The 21,057-nt window shown below is 57.6% G+C and overlaps 1 protein-coding gene across 1 annotated transcript; it reads left to right on the top strand.

Moving 5' to 3' along the window:
- Window positions 1–404: 404 nt before the first annotated feature.
- Window positions 405–2,875, top strand: Ascl2 (achaete-scute family bHLH transcription factor 2). Its single transcript, XM_005340398.4, has 2 exons — window positions 405–1,796; window positions 2,367–2,875. Exon 1 carries the CDS (start codon window positions 1,186–1,188, stop codon window positions 1,765–1,767), a length of 582 nt encoding a protein of 193 aa, XP_005340455.2. The 5' UTR covers window positions 405–1,185; the 3' UTR covers window positions 1,768–1,796; window positions 2,367–2,875.
- Window positions 2,876–21,057: the final 18,182 nt, after the last annotated feature.

The raw sequence follows: 21,057 nt of genomic DNA, 5'->3' as shown, positions 1-21,057 counted from the left end.
TGGAGTGGTTGGGTGCAAACCTCCAGCCCCTCCGGTTCAAGGCGTCGCCCAGAGGCCCAGTCTTGGGGCGCACTGAAACCACAGGGAGAGGGTGTGCATGAGGGACAAGGTGCAGGGGCCCTGGGGCACCTAAACCTTCCACCTATCCCAGCCTCGACCACCTCAGACCGCCCAGCCCAAAAGGACACAGGTGTGAGTGGGAGGAGAGTGGATACCAGGGTCGCGGGGGGAGGGGGCGAACCTGGGCGAGGCCCAGCGGGTGAGCCGCTTTGTTCGCGACGGTCCCCGGGAGCCACGCGCCAGGCGTACGCTTCCTCCTTGGGGCTGGGAGTGGGGCTGGGCCCGCCGCAATTGGCCAAACGGGCGGCCCACGATTGGCTGAGACCCTGGCCCCCGCCTCCTCGCCCCCGTGGGCGTGGTGCGGACTCGGGCGGCTCGGCGCGTGCTGCCCCTGGGGGTCTCCGGTGCTTACCCCGACAGCTGGATTATCTTCCTGGCCACGCCTTGTCCCACAACAGCACGCGCCGCGCGAGCCGAGGACTGGCACCTCTGAATGCTAGCGGGCTGCATGGGGGTGGGGGTAAAGGCAGGTCAAGCCAGGGACCTGCTGACAGCACCTGGACGTGGGGAACCTGCGGAAGGCAGCGTGGTTCCCACACCGGGCCCTGCGTACAGCTCTTAGGGAGACGCACTAGGTACCTGCTGGAAGCCGGGAGCGTCTTACTTGCGGACTGCCTTCGGGAGACGAGGTGGGAGGTGTGCTCACGGTTTGGGCTTTACAGAACTTGTGTGTGTAAGGGGGAGGGCTAAGCGAGGCGGGAGGGAGAGGCGAAGGGAGGAGGGCGTGAGAAAGGAGGCGGCGGCGGCGCGGAGGAGGGTTATCTATACATTTAAAAACGACCCGCCTGCGCCGCGCAAGGGGAGACCCAGGGAACGTCCTCCTGCACGCGCGGGACACGAGCGTCCCACGCTTCCCGGCGCACACAGCCCACCGCCTCTCGATTCCTGCGCCACACCGTCCTCAGGCTCCAGAGGACTTTGGAAGAGTGCCCCAGAGGAATCGCTTGGCAGCGGAGTGCCAGAAGCCCCTGGGAGGCACGGCCGTCCGCTTCCCGCACTTAGTTGCGCACTTTCTTGTGGTACACCGGGACTTAGAACAGTCACCAGCGGGTGGATGCGGGCGCGATGGACAGCGGCGCACTGTCCCGACTTGTGCACACCTCGCCTTCGGTCCCTGGTGCCTGCGGTGTCCGACGGAGACCCACGTCCCCCGAACTGCTGCGCTGCAGCCGGCGGCGGCGGCCAGGATCGGCAGAGGCCGGGGGCGGCGCGGCGGCAGTGGCGCGGCGCAATGAGCGTGAGCGCAACCGCGTGAAGCTTGTGAACTTGGGCTTCCAGGCGCTGCGGCAGCATGTGCCACACGGCGGCGCCAGCAAGAAGCTAAGTAAAGTAGAGACGCTGCGCTCAGCTGTGGAGTACATCCGCGCGCTGCAGAGCCTACTGGCTGAGCATGATGCGGTGCGCGCCGCGCTGGCCGGGGGTCTGCTGGCCCCGGCTGCGCGGCCTCCTCCGCCCCGCGGGCCGCCTGAGACTCCCCCCATCGCTGCCTCGCCCTCCTGCGCCTCTTCGTCCCCTGGCCGCGAGGGCAGCTCGGAACCTGAGTCCCCTCGTTCGACCTACTCGTCCGATGACAGCGGCTGCGAGGGCGAATTGAGCCCCACGGAGCGCGAGCTCCTGGACTTCTCCAGCTGGTTAGGGGGCTATTGAGTGCCTTCGCGCCCGCCCCCGGGTTTAAGGTAACTCCCAGGCTACGGGGAGGAGGGAGGGTTGGAGGCAGGGGCAGCGGAGTTGGGTGGGCGGGCCTGGCGGGTAGCGCCCGGGTGATCCAACGGAGCCGAGCGCTGGGTCCAGGCTATTGCTTCGATTTCGCTCACTCTTCATTTTCCCCAAACGTTTTCAAGCCTGAGCAAGACAGCGTTTGTTTGTACGGGATTGCAAAACTTCCTCTCCCGGCTCCGCCGCCTTTGGGGGAGGGGATATGAGGGGAGGGGAGCGGCTGTCGGGCCGGTGAGGTCTCACTGCTCGCGGTTCCCCAGAAGAGCGGGGAGCTGGAGGCGTGGTGATTTTGCATTGCAAATTGCCTCCCCGGCTGGGGTGCTGGAATGAGTCGGCTGGAGTGGAGCCCTGAGTCACCACGACTCGGAGCGTGCGCCCCGCCCCCGCCTGGCCGGTGCCTCCGACCGAATCGAGGCACCCACGGACTCAAAATCAACGGAGCGAATGAAACTGCCGCGGGCGTGTTGGGAGGTGGGGTTGTGGGCTCCACGTGCCGGGGCCACAGTGACGCGAATTCTGTTCCCCTGCAGCCGAGTCCAGGACGCCCTACAGCAAGCTGGCCTAGCAGCGAGCTCACCATCATTTGGGAGCCGCATGGTGGGCCAGGGACCCCGCCGACGCTGCCTTGTTGGGTCCAGACTGACCCAGTGCCAGCGAGGAAACTACCCCTCTACGGACTGGCATCGGCCTCTGAGCTCCCCCAATAGGGCGTCAACGCTTGGAGAACTTTCCCGCGGACGTTTTGTAAGGACAGAGTCTGTTTTTCAGGGACTGCTGAAACCGTGAAGACTGATTTTTGTACAAAGGATCGTTGTGGATGGAGCACAATAAAAATCGCCTGTCCTCCCCCCACCCCCACTACCTGGAATTTCCAACCTGGCCAAGGTGTGGTCCTAGCAGCCCCTGAAGGCAGGGTGCCTGGTGGGACGCCCCTCCTCTGAAGCCCAGCCTAGGGAGGGTGCTTGGTTGCTTGGGCCTGACTAGCTGCCCTGGGTGAGAACACCTGTTTTAACCGAGGTGAATAAACTGGTTCTATTTATCATTGGCTTTTGGCAGTACCCTCTACCATGGGTCCTGTCTCCATTCCCCAGGCGAGGGCCAGGCAGGGGTGGGGGGTAGTGGCCCAGAAGGTCCTGTGGTCACTTCTCTCTGGACTCTTGGTAGAGTGGGCAGCTTTGTGTGCATCCAGGCTACCATGACAGATGCCAGAGTGATTCTGACACCTTGTGGGACTAGGGGCTTCCAGCAGGTAGCCTTTTACTGTGGAGGGTCCAGGCAGGGGTGCTTTCCAGCTGGGACAGGGAAGGTCAGCAGTCCCTGACAGGCCACAGGGGTCCAGGTCAGTGCCTGGTATGGGCCTGGGCCCAGAGTGGTCTGAACTATGAGCACAGCTCGTCTTCCACCTCTAGAGGCTGCAGGTGTGGGCTCTAGGCCCAGGTATCAACTGCCCATTACCAGCTGGGTGGCCCTGGCCAAGTTATTAACCTGCAAATGACACTGACCTCAGGCCCAGGTTATGGGAGGATCTGAGGGGTCCTGTTGGTGAGCTGCAGCCTGCATGCGTGGGGCCTGTGTGCTGGCTGGGCAGCCCTAGAGAGTTCCACATGTCTTTTTTACCCAAACTGGGGGCCCCCCTGGAACAAGGAAGGCCGGGAAGCTGCTCCCAGGCCCCCCACCCAGTCCAGAGCTGTGGCAGGATATCTTGCAGCCCCACCTTTGACTCTGGGCCTCGGAGGCTTTGAAGTCGCCCTTTGCCCAAAGCTCCCATTTATTGCAGGGGTGTGGAAGGGCCTGGGGGATCCCCCAGGCTGCTGTAGGGTGCTGCTGGCACCCCTTTCTGGCGGGAATGGTTGGGGCACAGCCATTGGAGCTCTGGGAGTTAGGAGTGGCTGGTGGTGTCACAGGGCAGGTGTCTTCCTTATAACTATGGTGGCAGTATACACAGGCTCCTGGGGTATGCCTGTCTAGAAAGAAAGCAGGGTTGCAGGCCCCCCCTTTACTGCAGGAGCAGCTCATCAGCTCCTCTGTAGTCAGCTGACTCTTGAGTCAGTGTTAAGTCTGATGGGGTGGAGGGTTGTTGGTCCAATCAAAATCAGGCTCAGCTGGGGTCAGTAGTCCAATTGTGACTTAGGGCTACAGGGCTGAGTGAAACAACCTTGTCCCAGAGACAGCACGGAGCATATCGTGGCCACCCCGGGAGAGCCACTGCATATCTGCCTTCTCCCAGGCAAGTGGCCTCCCCAACCATGAGACCTGAGCTTTCCCCATGACTCACCAGGATCCTGGGGAGGCCTGAGGCCACCAGGACCAGAGGTTGTATTGGGCTGGGGGTGCATCCACCCACATGAGCACGGGACTGGGGCTGGCCTGCAGCTACAGAACACTACCATTTCCCACTACCGATTTCCCACGTGCAAGAGCCCTGAAATCTTTATCTCTAACCTTCTCCACACCAGAAGAGAACCCTCCTCACACTAAGGAGGTGGAGTTGTGCCCTACAGAAACTCTGCTTCCACCTGGGATGTGATTCTATCTGGGATGAGTCAACAGAATGGTCTGGCTGGAGGGGAGCACTGAACCGGAGAGTGCAGCATCATGACTATCCACATGTGACCCCACCTGCCCCACCCCAGGTCCTGCCCCATGTGGTTCTGAAACAAATCCCCAATTTGGAACATCCTCCCTGTGTGCCTCCAAAGGAAACCCCTCACCATCATCCCCCCGCCCCGCCCCAAAGAACAGTGGTTCTTTCATCTCAGATGCCCAGCCAATGGCACAGCCCCCTTCAATCGATTTGGGCCTCAGGATCCACCCCAGGTCCACTCAAGTTCACTGAGTGGGTCTCTTAAGCATCCTGTTTGTTGACAAAGCTTGGTTGTCCTTCACGTTCCCGTCATCTGGATATCTATCCAGTGCCCGTCCTTAGCTTTCTGCAGATTGGGGTGGGGGTAGGGCACAGAAGCAGAGCTGTGATCAGCCTGGGGTTTGATGGCATCATGTCCTGTGACTGCAACCTGCCAGGAGACAAGGGTGACCCTATAACTTGCTATCCAAACTGGGACACTTTTGAGAGTGTGAAGGCTGCTGTTAATAGACAGCCAGGGTCCCTGGTCACCTTCTTCTCCAGTTAAAAAATTCCCCCAAGCTGTTGTTCACAGACCATCAAACACTGCAAGTTAAGTGCCCGCCCAAAGTCACGGAGCTTGGAAAATGGTGGGAACTGGGACTCAGACCCAGGGTTGCTCCATTCTGTCCTGATTGGTCGCCTTCCAGGAAGGGGGTCCGGGGCTGTGCTGGGGAGGACACCCGTAGCAGTTGAGCCTTTGGGATGGGCGTGCCTGGCCAGGGCCCCCGGGTGCCAGGCTGTGCTGTGCTGGGGGGCACCAGGGCTCTGCCAAGGCTCACGGCCCAGGCCTTACCTCTGACTAGGCAGCCTGTGCTTGGATGAGCCAGGAGGGAGCCCCGACCCGTGGGACAGGGATGGAATGGTGCCTTCAGCCTTTGGGTTCTCTTCTGAAGTGACCTTCCACAGAGTGAGACGGGAGGAGGGTGTGAGAGCTCCAGGGTACTTTGGGGGCCCTCTGTAGACTCTGGATCCCTAAGTTGTTCGCCCCCTGGGCGGGGGGCTCTGCTGTGCCGTCCTCAGGATGTTTCTCTAAGCTCCACTCAGAAAGCGGCTTCGTCAGACGCGGGTGTGCCTCTAGGTCCTCCCCACGGGCTCCCTGGCCCACAACAGGCTGCGAGGAGGCCAGGGGAGAGCACCAGTGTGAGCCTCCGGGCCACTCACCCAGCCCTGTGCCCACCCGCTGGGCCCCTCCTCTGCATTAGGAACTTTGGATGTGTAGTGGGCCACACGGGCACCCTGCCTGCGGGGGCCTGCAGTCCAGGGGACGCTGATAATCAGTGAGTCTGTGTGAGGCCAGGCCCCGGGAAACCCTGGACCTGGGGCAGCAGCAGTAGCTCTGAGTCTTCTGCACAAGGATGACCTCACAGGGCTGCTGCCCGTCCTGTGAGGCCCTTGGTAGAGGCCTGGCGCTCCTTGTTCCCGGGCAGGCACCCCCGGAAGGCCTCCCCACGCCCAGGACGTCCTGTGGAGGCAGGGACTGCGCCTCTGGCTTTGGTTTCTGTAGGGCGGTCCTGGGACCCCGTGAGCCGCCTTTTGGAACTCTGAGTGCTCCAGGAAACCCACCTCCGCACGGCCTCCTCTGCCCAGGACTGGCTGCGTAGTTCCGGGGACCTGGGGCAAAATGAAAATGTGGCACCCGGTTACCGCTCGGATCTTACATGTTCCCAAAAAAACTTGTGTAGAAGACTCGGTCCCCAGCCTGCGGTCTGTTGGGAGGGGATGGGCCCTTTAGAAGGCGGGGCCTGGGCAGGAAGCTAGGTCAAGCCCTGCGAGCAGTAGTGGGACCCCTGTCCCCCCCACCCCCTCTCAGCTTTCTGGCTGCTGTGAAGTGAACAGCTTTCCTCCCAGGGGCACTGCGGCCATGGAGTGCCACCTCACCACAGGCCTGAAAGGCTGCAGAGCCCAGAGGCCATGGATGGAAAACTCTGAAACCATGGGCCTCCCTTAAAGTTGATTATATCGAGCATTTTATCACAGCACCGTGCACCCCTTATTCAAATAGTGGGGTGATAGGACAGTAAAATTGCTAAAATATAAAGCTTTTTCCTTTCTGCCTCTTAACTGAGGGTTTTAGATGCCCCAATGCTATGCTAAGAAGGGAAACATTAACAATTTAGATGTAGTTGGCCCTCTGTGTCTGAGGATCCAACCACCATGTAAAAGTACTTTTAAGAACCTTTAATCTGCACCAAACACATACAGACTTTTTCTTGTGGTTATTCCTTAAATAATACAGTGTAACAGCCATTTGCTCAGCATTTAGATACACTAGGCGCTGGAGGGATCTGGGGAGGATCTGAAGCCCACGGGAGGGTGTGTGCAGGTTCTTCGCAGATGCCACGCCATTTGACACAGAGGACTTGGGCCTCCTGGGTGAGGGGGTTTCCTGGACCCAGTCTTCCAGGGATACCCAGAAACGGCATGAGTGTGGCTGTCCAGTTTCATGTCATGTGAAGCCTGGCGTTCTGCAGCTCACGCACACTCAGGTTTCTGTTCTCAGCCCTGCAGGGTCCAGGCCCAGCCGGCCAGACCTCTCCACCTCAGCTTTCTGCTGAGTAGAGGATGAAGGAGGGGGACAGGGTGACCGTCACTCCCCTGCTGCCAGCATTTCCAGCATAAGTGGTTGATCAGTACAGGGAAGTCCCCTGAGGGGGACAGGTGTGCTGGGTCCCTCTGTCAGTCCTGCATGGTGGTCTTCCTCCTGCATCTGGAAAAGCTCTGGTTTGAATGGAAATGGTGGCCCCTTGGTGGCAGCTGGCTCCTGGTGGATGCACCCTGCCGCCTTGGACTTGCCCCCAGGGGCCAGCAAGGGGAACTGGCCAGCTGGCCTTGTGCTTCCCCCTGCTGACGAGCTGGCTCCAGTGTCCCATGACTTTCACCTACACAACTCAGTGCAAGATGGCAGCCACAGAGCAGGACACCAAGTGGGGAGCCTGCTCATGTGGGCCCTGAGTGGCCCCAGAGGATCCACACTCAGGAAACCAACCCTGTGCTGCCCTTCAGAGCTGGGACTGGGGCACCCTGTGGAGAGGCCCCTGCCTGTCCTGCCCAGAGACAAGCACAATAGTGTGGACCTCTGGAATAAAGCAAGCCCCACTCAACCCCGAAGGGTGGGGCAGGGGGAGTGCTGTGAAAGGGGCCCTGGAGTCCATGCACTTTCCCTCCCCAGGTGACCTCCAGAGAGAGCTCGCAGCACAGCTGTCCAGAGGCCCGAGAGATCAGGGAGCAGAGGGCACAGCCCACTTATGGGGTGAGGGGAGGGGTCTAGTGTGGCTCCATTCTGGTTCCCCAGAGGAGGATGTGGGGGAGGGGTGACCAGTGTTCAAAGTGAGCATCTCTGGGGAGCCCGAAGACCCTGACCCATAGACCCAGTGGACCTGCCTAGAGGGGGCCGCATTTCTGCTGTCCTTCTGTTGGAATAGGGTTTTAAGTGGTGAGCCAGGAGCCAGGACCCAGCCTGGCCTTCTGGTGCCCCTGGCCTCCACGCAGGTAGGGGAGAGGTCCTTGGCCCTAGGGCTGCGGAGGAGCAAGAGGGACAGAGGGCAGAGGCCTGGTGGCTCCTGAGTGTCTCCCTGAGAGCTGGACTCAGGGTGAGGGGCAAGTCTGGACCCGGACCACTGCCCTTCCCTGGTGTCTCCCTGGGGAGCACTGGGGGGAAGACAAGTGGGCTGGAGGGGCAGCTGAGAGCAGGTACAGGCCCAGTCGGGGCGTGGATCCCACCCCTGGGCCCCGGGTGCCCACTACCCCCTCCCAGCTCAACGGGGTGAGTCCATCAGCCAGAGACCCCGAATGCCACAGAGAGCTCCCACTAACCTGGCAGCCTTGTCCCCAGGGTGGCCCCCACAGGAAGCTGGGACCCTGGTGCTTCCTGAAGTATGGCAACAGGCCATTGTCATCAGGGCCCGTGGCCCACAGAGGAGCAGCCTGTGCCCGAGGCAGGCAGGGGCCTCCTGAGGGGTCCTTGCCAGGTCCACCAGAGAGGCCCCTGCCCAAGGCCACTGCTCACTCTGCTCGTCCCCCTCCCCCTGATCCCCATCTTGCCAGACAGGGCCACCACCCTCAGGCCCCAGGCTGCTGCCTGGAGAGGGCAGGGAGGGCTGTGGGGCTCCCAGGCGTGCTTCGCCTTTTCCACAGGAGGCACCAGTTAATAGTGCCCCAGGGGGGCTCTGCAGAGTCACCAGGAAGACCCCAGGGTCCCGACAGCTGAGGAAGCAGAGTGTGAGTCAGCCCAGGCCGCTGGGAAGAAGTGCCAGAGGCGGAGCTCACACATGGACACTGATGGTCCATGTTCTGGAGGCTGAAGTCTGGGATCCAGGTGCTGCGGGCTGGCTCTTCCGGGAGCCCTCCCTCTCCCCATATCCTCGTGTGGTCCTCTGGGTGTCGGTCCCGATCACCTCTTCTTATAAGGGCCCTGGTCGGGCGGATGAGTGCTGAGAGCCATCGCCAAGTCGGAGTGACACAGGGCGTTTTTGCCTGATGCCAGCAAGCCATTGAGATGATGAGGGTTATGTTAAGCTGTGTATTCAGTTGTATATTAGACCCCTGCTGTCCGCCTTGGGCACTGGCTACTTTGGAGTTCTGGGGGAGGGGGCGGGATTCCTGGGGAGTTCGAGTTGGTTGGGGAGGGATTTCCGGTTGGTGTGTGGTGTGTCCCGGGAGAAGGCTGTGTGCTTGGTGTTCGTGGGAGTTCAGAAATAAAGGATGTTCCTGCTTGAGTGGCTCGTGATTTGTGCCCAGCCAGACTGCGGCAGATGAGTGTCGCCCTAATGACCCCACTTTGACTTAATTGCCTCTTGAGAGACCTGTCTCCAAATGCAGCCCGTTCTGAGGCCTCGGGTCAGGGCTTCGACAGGCAGATTGTGGGCGAGACAATTCTGTCTACAATACGTCAAAGACAGTTTGTAGAAATGCCAGGCCCCAGGCCAACGCTGTAGCCTCGTCCTCTTGGGTTCAGTGCTGCCCTGCCTGGGTTCTGATTGTAGAGGGCAACCAGGTCAGGCTGAGGACAGAGAGGCCCAGGTCCCCAAGTGGCTTTGGACTAGAGGCATCTCCAGAGACCAGGACTGTAGGACCCAGAGTGTGGGTTGAGGCTTCCTTTGAAGGTGCCTGGGGTCTGCGCACCAAGGTCTCAGTCTGGGAGAGGAGAATCCAGGAGGGCAGGACAGATGGGAGGTGCTCCCAGGCGTGGCCTAGCTGAGAAGGTTCCTGTCTACCTGTGACAGCACGTGACAAGGACCCCCAAGGCTGCCCTGATAGGCCCAGAGGTGGTGCGGTCCCCTGGAAGGAGGGAGACTTGCCCTGGATACCTGTTTGTAAGATCCGCTTTTGCCTTGGCCTCCCTCCTGCCTGGTTCCCTGTGGGTCCAGGTGGTGGCTATGTCTCCTTGTCCATTGGGTGTTGTGGCCCGGTGGCACTATCCTGATCTGGGAGGTGAGGGCAGCCCTGGGCCCCACCCGCTCCACCTGGTATTTACCTGTGAGCCCTGGGGCTCTGTCACCCCACCACCCCAGCCTGGCCACGGCCTGCATTGATAAGCATGCAAATCTCCAAACAAAAGCCAATTAATACCCAAATGAGAGGCCGAGAGCGCAGGTGCTGGCAGCCCAGGCCGGGCCCTCTGCGGGCCTCCAGTGTTGGTCTCTCATTTGAATGCCTTTGTGGGCTGCAGGTGGGGCCTCGGAGGCTCTGCCCTCCTCAGACAACAGTCTTCTTGCCAGGTTTGGGGAGAGCGGCCAGTACCTTTATGTGTCCAGATCCTGCCTTCTGGGCTGGGCAGGTAGGCCCCTCCCTGCCTACCCCTTCCCAGCCCCAGCCCTGATAGGCAGCCAGCTAGGTCCACCCACTTCTGCAGAGAGGTTGAGACCCACTGGTCAGATGAGCAGACTGAGGTTTCTGTGAGGACGTAGGCTGTGGAGCAGAGGGTGGAGACGGGTCTCAGGGTCCTGGTCCAGGTCACAGCCAGGGCTCTGTGGGAGAGACATGGAGCCACAGGCATGGGGACATGCATCTTCCTCAGCGTGGGCGTGAGCATGTGGCCCCGAGGGCTGGTGCACACAGATGTGCAGACCTCTCGAGCCCCGTCAAGGGTCCTGCCCCAAGGTGGCTCTGGTGTGCATCCCTGACACCCCCTGGAGGTGACTGTCTTCTGTCCCTGGAGTCTGGGTGCTCCTCCTGTTCGTTTTTGCCTGTGTAGACTGCTTCCCCACAACCCCTAGCTGTGCCCTGGGTCAGAGCCTCCTGTGGGTCCTGTCTGGCCTGGCAGAATGGACAGCCGTGTGCAGTGGCCGCCTCAGGCCCTGCAGCCACTGCCAGAGGGCCGGCTACTCCGCCGTGTGCTCAGCCTGTGTAGTGTGCCCCGGGGGCAGGTGTGGAGACTGGATGTCAGAGGAGCTTCCCAGGCCACAGGTGTGTGGGGGGGGCAGCGTGGGACTCCCAGGCCGGGCTCCCAGGGGACACCCCTGTGGAGAGCTCTCCCTTGGCCTGCCATCCCTGCTGTCTGTCACCTCCTTGCCCCCAAGGCCCTCAGCGGTGGCCTCTCTTTTTTAATTAACTTTCATCAGGTCTGTATGACAGCAGAACACATTTTGATACGTGGTTCACGATTGCAGCCCAACCTCTTAGTGAGGTTCATCTCATTCCACCGTCTTTTCTGCCCTCATATCCCCTCCCTGCTCCTCCCTCCCCTTTGCCCAATCAAAGCTCCTCCATTCCCGCCCCCCACGGGGGATCAGCATCCACTTATCAGAGAGCACATTTGGCCTTTGGTTTTTTGGGGATTGGCTTACTTTGCTTAGCATGATTCTCCCATTCCATCCCTTGACCTACAAGTGCCATGATTTTATTCTCTTTTATTGCTGAGTGATGTTCCCTTGTGTGTATATAGTACAGTTTCTTTATCCATTCATCTGCTGAAGGGCACCTAGGATGCTTCCACAGTTTAGCTACTGTGAATTGAGCTGCTGTAAACATTGATGTGGCTGCATCACTATCGTATGCTGATTTCAAGTCCTTTGTGTATAGATGCAGGAGTGGGACAGCTGGGTCAAATGGTGGTTGCATTCCAGGTTTTTAAAGGAATCTCCATACTGTCCATATTGGCTGCACCATTTTGCAGTCCCACCAGCAATGTATGAGTGTGCCTCTTGCCCGCCGTCCTCGCCAACACTTACTCTTGTTTGTATTCTCGATAACTGCCATTCTGACTGGGGTGAGATGAAATCTTAGTTCTGGTTTGCATTTCTCCGATTACTAAAGATGCTGAACATTTTTTTCATATGTTTGTTGATCGAATGTATATCTTCTTCTGAGAAGTGTCTTGGAGATGAGTGCTCTATCTGACGTGTGTGTGGCAAAGATTTGCTCCCCACAGGTAGGCTCTCTCTTTACCTCATTGATTGTTTCTTTTACTGAGAAGAACCTTTGTAGTTTGAGTCCATCCCATTTATTGATTGTTGATTTTATTTCTTGTGCTTTAGGAGTTATGTTAAGGAAGTCAGAGCCTAATCCAATGTGATGAAGATTTGGGCCTACTTTTTCCTCTATTAGATGCAGGATCTCTGGTCTAATTCCTGGGTCTTTGATCCACTTTGAGTTAAGTTTTGTGCATGGTGAGAGATAGGGCTTTATTTTCATTTTGCTGCATATGGATTTCCGATTCTCCCAGCACCATGTGTTGAAGAATCTTTCTTTTCTGCAATGAATGTGTTTGGTGCCTTTGTCTGGTATGAGATAACTGTATTGATGCGTCTTCTATTTTGTACCATTGGTCTATGTGTCTATCTTGGTACCACTACCATGCCATTTGTGTTACTATAGCTTTGTAGTATAGTTTAAGGTCTGGTATTTCGATGCCTCCTGCTTCCCTCTTCTTGATAAGGATTGCTTTGGATATTATGTGTCTCTTATTTTTCCAAATGAATTTCATGATTGATTTTTTTTTATTTCTATAAGAAATGATGATGGGATTTTAATGGGAATCACTTGACTCTTTACACCACTTTGGGTAGTATGGCCATTTTGACAATATTGATTTTTCCTAACCAAGAGGATGCGTGATCTTTCCATCTTCTAAAGTCTTCTTCAGTTTCTTTCTTTAGTGCTCTGTAATTTTCATTGTAGATCTTTCACCTCTTTTGTTGATTCCCAAATATTTTATTCTTTTTTTTTTAGGATACTGTGAATGGGGTAGTTTTCCTAATTTCTCTTTCAGAGGATTCATCACTGATATACAGAAATGCATTTGATTCATGGGTGTTGATTTTATATCCTGCTACTTTGCTGAATCCATTAATTAATTCTGGAAGTTTTCTGGTGGGGGCTTTTGGATCCTCTGAATATAGAATCACGTCATCAGCCAACTGTCCCGGGGCCTCTTTTGTTGGCTGTAGCTGGCTGGCTTCCACAGCTGGGCCAGGACCGTCCTGTAGTTTTGAGGTGGCTGTAGATGTCCTGCAGCCTGGGGAGGCTGGGTCAGCTGAGCGGTCAGGGGACCTGTGGGCTTTCCTGGCAGCCACCTCTCCAGCATTCGACACTGTCCCAGCCCCTCTCTGCCCGGCCGACCTGGGTGCCCACAGAATTTACACAATCTCACTGGAGACCCCTCCTCCTGGCAGCTCCTCCCACCCGTCTTTGGGAAGACTCTGGGAAGACCCAGGAGTAAGGAGGGGCCACCTGCGAGAGGGCCAGAGTCCAGCTTGGCCGGCTCACCCTAGCTAGCTTGTTCTCCTCGCTCCAGTTTCCACTGGGCATCCTCTCCCTGCGCTAGGGCACGGGGGAAGCAGCAGGGTGGTCTTGGGTTACCGCACAGCCTCACAGGAGGAAGCTTGGTGGCTGTGGGCCACCGGCCTGTACTCCGAGAGGGTCTTTCAAGATGGGCCAGCAGGAAGGTGGAGGGGCAGGAGGCGAAGTGTGTCACATGACCTGACTCCGCTCATCTCGCATCCCGCTGCCTGGGGCAGGGGTCACAGTAGCCCTGCCTGTTTCCCTAAAGTACAGCCTACACTTCCGGGCTGCCTCTGGCCAAAAAGAAGAGGTGGGGTCCCGAGGGGTGGGCAGGGGTGTGCAGCTGAAGGTGGGATTGGGCTGGAAGATCGCGCCTTTGAGCTCAGCTTTGGAGCCCTGGACCCAGGACACCTACTGCCAGCTCCCAGGGTTCTAGCGAGGGCCTGGCTGGCTGGGGGTGGGGGGCACATCCTCCCCCTGCCAGGGACACAGGGCTAGGCGGGGGCACCTGTGGAAGCCCACTCATTACCCATGTCCCCCTGGGGTCCCCTCTTTCAGGAGTGCACTCATATGACTTCCAAATCACCATTCCCCATGTTTCCGAATCTCAGGCCTCCCTGAGGCCCACCCCGGCCACAGCGCCACCTGCCCGGCCCCACCCCAGCCTGACTTCTGTCCCCACAGGCTGGGTTTGTTCTTGAACTTCACACAGAGAGGAGGACATGGCTTGGGCCCTTGTGTGCAGCTTCTGTGAGCCCATGCATTCCCTTAGCTGTGGTCAGTGAGATGGCTGCTGCTGACCACATGAGGACTTGCCTGCCGGGCTCCTGTTGATGGCCTGGGGCGAGCCCCGTGCTTGGAGCCTTCTGTGTCTGTGTCTTGGTGGACCTTGGCTCTGTGTTTTGTCCAGGATGGGATGGGTTGGGCCTGACCATCACCTGTGTTTGCATCCAGAGGGCCCCATGAGCTCAGCTGTGGGGAGGTGCTGACCTTGCCCTGCAGCTGAGGACAGGGAGAGGGTCAGCATGTGTGGAAGGGGGACACTGGCAGATGAGCGGGTCTGTCTCGCTCCTTGTCCCCAGTCCCGGAGGCGGGGTAGCTGTGGAACTGTGATGATGGTCTGCCATGTTGGCTGCCCTGCGGCCTCGGAGCAGGCCTACTGTCCGCAGTGCAGACCCCGAGGTCCAGGGAGGCCCTTCCTGCGGGGAGGCCCTCTGGGGGTGACAGACGTGCTGCCTTTAAAGCAAGAAGAAAAGGAGGCCCAAGGCGGGGCGGGCGTGGGACACACAGACGTGTGGGCGCTGGGGCTGCTTGGGGCCCCTTCCCGTGCTGCAGCATCTCCTCCTCTGCAGGTGCTGGGGCGCTGGGGCGCTGGCGGTGTGTGAGCTGGGCGTCCCTGGGCTCTGGGATTTCTGGCCTTCTTTTTCCTTTCCTTTTCTTTATTTCTTTTTCTTCTTGTATTTAAGGTCCTGGAAATTGAACCCAGGGGTTCTCTGTCATTGAACTGCACCCCAAACCCTGCCCAGGCCAGCTGGACCCTGAGATCCTCCTGCCTCAGCCTCCTGATCCCTGGGATGATACTTGTGGCCACTGTGCTGAGTGGCCTTTCTGAAGTCCCTTTCTGCAGCCCCAGGGGCTGGGAGGTGACTGGAAAAGGGAGTTCAGAACCAGCCAAGCTCCTGTGGGCTGGGAGTGGGCTTCCTGGAGTGACACGGGGTGCCAGGGCAGACATGCCATGGTGCGCTGGAGAAGGCTGGGCGCTGGGCCTGGGAAAGCTGAAGGGAGCGTCCCCAGGAGGCCAGACTCGGCTGAGGCTGCGTGGATCCCGAGGGAAGAGAAGCTGGCACAGCGCAGAGCAGCCGGACCGTGGCCCCATGGGGTGATGGGCAGTGAGCAGGGGCCTGCGCCTGGGTGGCACGGAGGCCAGCTCAGCCAGTGCCTGGCCCCTCCCCCACAGCCCAGCCTCCCCTCCTTTCCACAGCCTCCGCCCCTGGGGCCTCAGGAGTGCGTTCAGGTTGAACCTGTTCTGGGCCGGGCTGGCCTAGGGCTGGATTCCAGCTTCTGTTTCTGCTCTGCTTCATCTGACGCTGGAAACGCCTCGCCCAGCCCAGCCCAGCCCAGCCCAGGCCGCCCCCACCCTGTGCAACCTCAGCCCCAGGGCTCCCCTCCCCAGACAGCAGGCAGCAGAGGCCTGCCCCCCACCACACACACACACACACACACACACACACACACACACACACACACGCACAGCACATGCAGCCAGACACATACACAGAGACACACAGACACACTTGAACGGGCACCGGATACACACATAGACACACAAACAGATACACAAACAGACACACAGCCCATGTGTACATGGACACACACACACACACACACACACGCACAGCACATGCAGCCAGACACATACACGGAGACACACAGACACACTTGAACGTGCACCAGATACACACGTAGACACACAAACAGACACACAGCCCATGTGTACATGGACACACACACACACGCACCTCTAGAGCGGGTCTGGACTTGTGGCTCAGGCAGGGCAGGTGGCCCTGTGGCAGGTACAGAAGTCCCCTGGTGAGATTGCTCTGCCTTTGGTGCCCTCTGTCCGCCTTGGCTTTCCTGCCCCCTTTCACCCACAGGCTGCTGTGTGAAGAGCCATCACCCCGAAACCCCACATGCCCCGAGCACCTGTCCAGCAGAGTCTGCTCGCTCAGGAGCATCCTGCTTGCTGCTTGGTTTGTTCTCACTCCCGTCTTGCGACAGAGAGATGCAGGGCCTGCGCCTGGCTGGGTAGGCATCCCTCTGTTGGCGGGTGGCCTGGACGCCTCTTCATGCACTGGTTGACATGCATACCGGTTCTTGGCTTGGGGTCTTTTCAAGCCCTTTGTGAATTTTAGAAAATTATGTTATTTGTTTTCTTACTGTTTTTTTAAAGTTATTTGCATATTCTGGATACAAATTCCATGTCAGATATGTGAGTTGCAAGTCTTTTCTCCCAGCCTGTGGTTGGTCTTTTCGATCTTAACATTGTTGCTTATGGAAGAAAAGTTAAATCTGATAATGTCCAGTGCATCCATTTTTTTTCCCTTTTATTGGTCTGGCCTTGGTATCCTAGCTAAGAACTCTGTCTGACCAGGAGTCCTCAGCTTGGGTGATTACACCCTGGGAGGACACTGGACAGTGTGTGCAGTGTGTGCAGTGTGCTCACCCTGGAGCATCCTGCTGCTGCACATCCTACAGGGCTGCCCTCAGGGGAAGAGCTGCCCTGGCCTCTGTCAACAGTGCCCAGGCTGGAGACCCCCCCTGTCAGAGGCCACCAGCCTTCCCTCTTTCCTTCAAGAGGTCTTACGGTATGTGTGTCACACGCGGGTCTAGGATCCATTTGGAGTTAGTGTTTGTATGAGACGTGAGGAATGTGGGCCAAGGTTCATTTTTCCCCCCAGGGCTGTTCAGTTGATCCTTTTGTTGAAAAGGTGATTCTTTCCCCATCAAATTGCTGCAGCATCTTTGGACGATGTTAATAGGGCTCCGTTTCTGGGGTCTCTATTCTGTTTCATTGCTCTATAGGTCAGTCCTTTGACCCAGCAACACCGACTCTTGATCACTGTTGCTTCACAGGAAACTCAGGGGGAAAACAGTGACTACACAGTGAGGTAGTGCACTCAGCCTGAGTCATCCTACTTTGCGCTTCCTCTTCTAAATGATTTTCATTATTCTAGTTTGTTTGTATTTCCATAAGAATTCTGGAGTCAGCCTGCCAATACCTACAAACAATTCCTCTGGGGAAATTCTTGGGAGTTGTGGATTTTTAGATCACGGTGGGGAGGACGGATCCATCCATGAACATGGTATACCTTTCCATTTATTGAGGCCTACTTTCATCGTTTTTCTTCAGTGTTTCCTAGTTCTCAGCTTGCAGAATCTACATTCTTTTTTATTATATTTGTACTTAAGCTTTTCATTTCAGGGGTGCGGTTATAAGTGGAACTGTTTTTGGAAATGTGGAATTTGAATAGTTTGGGGCTGGCCTACAAGGACACACCTCATTTTGGTTTACTGACTTTATACTGAGATCTTGCTAAACTCTCTCATAGTTCTGGGATTTTTATAGTCTTTTTTTTTTGGAGGGGGTGTTCTACATAACATTCATGTTGATGTGAGCAGAGACAATGGTATTTTTTCCTTTCGAATCTACTCACTATTACTTTTCTTCTTACGCACCGGCTAAGCCTTCCACTAGACCGGTGGGGGTGACAAGGGGGGGCAGCCCAGGCCTCCTTCCCAGGCTGGGGGGGGGGACATCCCAGGCCTCCTTCCCAGGCTGGGGAGGGGGCAGTCTGTCCTCATTTAGTGTGCTGGCTTTCTTGGTACATGCCATTTAGATGACTTCTCTTCTCTTCCTAGCTTTCTAAAAACTCTAAAAACTTTCTTTTGTATTTTTATCATGAGTGAACGTTGGGCTTCATTTTGAGCCTCTGTTGGTAGATGCCTACACACTGAAGGTGGCCTCTCTTCTCAGGAGACAGACTCTGTTACCATAAGATGGTGTCCCTCTGCACAGTCCTTCTGAGGTTTATTTTGAGATTTTCAGCTTTATATTTACCAATGTTTCTATGGCATATTTTTCCCCATCTTATTACTTGAAAGCTGGTAATGTCTTTATATTTAAAGTGAATTTCTTATAGACAGCATACGGTTGAGTCTACTTTGTCTATTCAATCTGACAGTTTCTTTCTTTTAGTAGGTGTGTTGAGATGATTGAGTTTAACGTGACAGTTTGCATGTGAATTTACCATCTTGTTAGTTCTTTTCTGTTTGTTCCATCTGTTGTTTCTCTAAATTTTCTGCTTTCTTTTGGATTAACTGAGAATGTTTTTTTGAGTAGTGGGAATTGAACCCAGAGGTGCTTAACCACTGAGCCACATCCTCAGCCCTTTTTAAATATTTTATTTAGAGACAGGGTTTTGCTGAGTTGCTTAGGGCCTCATTATGTTGCTGGTTTTGAGTTCGTGATCCTCCTGCCTTGGCCTCCTGAGCTGCTGGGATCACAGGCATGCACCACCATTCTCGGCAACTGGGAATTTTTATGAATTCATTTTATGCTCACTGTTGGCTTATCACTTATATCAGCTTTTAAAAAAGAAAATGGTTGACTTAGATTTTACTTTATATATATACTTATACTTTCATATATGTACTTATTTTCTTTATATTTTTATATAATGTACAATTTTATATAATATATAATAATTATATAGAATAATATATAGACAAATATCATATATTTTAATTGCATATAATAAAATCATGATACAATAAATATGATCCCATATGATCACATCATAGAATATATTTATTATCACATGTCAATATACATCACATATAATATGTGATATAGCTACATATAATTGTGTATAATTTTATATATAAAATAAAGCATGGTATTAATTTTATACAATTTTACATGTTTTTGATGACATATTATATCATACAGCAGTGGTCCCTGTGTGTTAAATGAACCAGGGGATCTATTGCCCTGCTTTGTGTACCAAGGAAGGAGTCTGCTCCTGCACGTCCTCATCTGCTCCTGCACGTCCTCATCTGCTCCCTCCTGTGAGCCACGAGGTCTGTCTGTGGTGTTCCGCTCCCTTCACGGCACACTGTGAAGGCTACTGTGTAGCCACTGGCTCTCCTCTGGCTGGTGGGTCTAGGAGGAGATGGGCTGCTGCCCCTCCTCCTCCCAGCCCCAGCTCTGGTGTGACCACCCTGCTGGCTGGGTCCTCTGGCCGCTCCCCCTCCCCCTCCCAGCCCCAGCTCTGATGTGACCACCCTGCTGGCTGGGTCCTCTGGCCGCTCCCCCTCCCCCTCCCAGCCCCAGCTCTGGTGTGAGCACCTTGCTGGCTGGGTCCTCTGGCTGCTGCCCCTCCTCCTCCCAGCCCCAGCTCTGGTGTGACCACCCTGCTGGCTGGGTCCTCTGGCTGCTCCCCCTCCCCCTCCCAGCCCCAGCTCTGGTGTGACCACCCTGCAGGCTGGGTCCTCTGGCCGCTCCCCCTCCCCCCTCCCAGCCCCAGCTCTGGTGTGACCACCCTGCTGGCTGGGTCTTCTGGCTGCTGCCCCTCCTCCTCCCAGCACCAGCTCTGGTGTGACCACCCTGCTGGCTGGGTCCTCTGGCTGCTCCCCCTCTTCCTCCCAGCCCCAGCTCTGGTGTGACCACCCTGCTGGCTGGGTCCTCTGGCTGCTCCCCCTCCCCCTCCCAGCCCCAGCTCTGGTGTGATCACCCTGCTGGCTGGGTCCTCTGGCTGCTCCCCCTCTTCCTCACAGCCCCAGCTCTGGTGTGACCACCCTGCTGGCTGGGTCCTCTGGCTGCTCCCCCTCCCCCTCCCAGCCCCAGCTCTGGTGTGACCACCCTGCTGGCTGGGTCCTCTGGCTGCTCCCCCTCTTCCTCACAGCCCCAGCTCTGGTGTGACCACCCTGCTGGCTGGGTCCTCTGGCCGCTCCCCATCCCCCTCCAGCCCCAGCTCTGGTGTGACCACCCTGCTGGCTGGGTCCTCTGGCTGCTCCCCCTCCCTCTCCCAGCCCCAGCTCTGGTGTGATCACCCTGCTGGCTGGGTCCTCTGGCTGCTCCCCCTCCCCCTCCCAGCACCAGCTCTGGTGTGATCACGCTGCTGGCTGGGTCCTCTGGCTGCTCCCCCTCCCCGTCCCAGCCCCAGCTCTGGTGTGATCACCCTGCTGGCTGGGTCCTCTGGCCGCTCCCCCTCCCCCTCCCAGCCCCAGCTCTGGTGTGACCACCCTGCTGGCTGGGTCCTCTGGCTGCTCCCCCTCCCCCTCCCAGCCCCAGCTCTGGTGTGATCACCCTGCTGGCTGGGTCCTCTGGCTGCTCCCCCTCTTCCTCACAGCCCCAGCTCTGGTGTGACCACCATGCTGGCTGGGTCCTCTGGCTGCTCCCCCTCCCCCTCCCAGCCCCAGCTCTGGTGTGACCACCCTGCTGGCTGGGTCCTCTGGCTGCTCCCCCTCTTCCTCACAGCCCCAGCTCTGGTGTGACCACCCTGCTGGCTGGGTCCTCTGGCCGCTCCCCCTCCCCCTCCAGCCCCAGCTCTGGTGTGACCACCCTGCTGGCTGGGTCCTCTGGCTGCTCCCCCTCCCTCTCCCAGCCCCAGCTCTGGTGTGATCACCCTGCTGGCTGGGTCCTCTGGCTGCTCCCCCTCCCCCTCCCAGCCCCAGCTCTGGTGTGACCACGCTGCTGGCTGGGTCTTCTGGCTGCTCCCCCTCCCCCTCCCAGCCCCAGCTCTGGTGTGATCACCCTGCTGGCTGGGTCCTCTGGCTGCTCCCCCTCTTCCTCACAGCCCCAGCTCTGGTGTGACCACCCTGCTGGCTGGGTCCTCTGGCTGCTCCCCCTCCCCCTCCCAGCCCCAGCTCTGGTGTGACCACCCTGCTGGCTGGGTCCTCTGGCTGCTCCCCCTCTTCCTCACAGCCCCAGCTCTGGTGTGAGCACCTTGCTGGCTGGGTCCTCTGGCTGCTCCCCCTCCCCCTCCCAGCCCCAGCTCTGGTGTGACCACTCTACTGGCTGGGTCCTCTGGCTGCCCCCCCTCCCCCTCCCAGCCCCAGCTCTGGTGTGACCACCCTGCTGGCTGGGTCCTCTGGCTGCTCCCCCTCTTCCTCACAGCCCCAGCTCTGGTGTGACCACCCTGCTGGCTGGGTCCTCTGGCCGCTCCCCCTCTTCCTCACAGCCCCAGCTCTGGTGTGACCACCCTGCTGGCTGGGTCCTCTGGCTGCTCCCCCTCCCCCTCCCAGCCCCAGCTCTGGTGTGACCACCCTGCTGGCTGGGTCCTCTGGCTGGTCCCCCTCCCCCTCCCAGCCCC

This window comes from Ictidomys tridecemlineatus, chromosome 4, assembly GCF_052094955.1.
Source record: "Ictidomys tridecemlineatus isolate mIctTri1 chromosome 4, mIctTri1.hap1, whole genome shotgun sequence".
NCBI classification, from domain to species: domain Eukaryota; kingdom Metazoa; phylum Chordata; class Mammalia; order Rodentia; family Sciuridae; genus Ictidomys; species Ictidomys tridecemlineatus.
The sequence above is the reverse complement of the archived record's forward strand: the minus strand, read 5'-3'. Positions and strand labels throughout refer to the sequence as shown.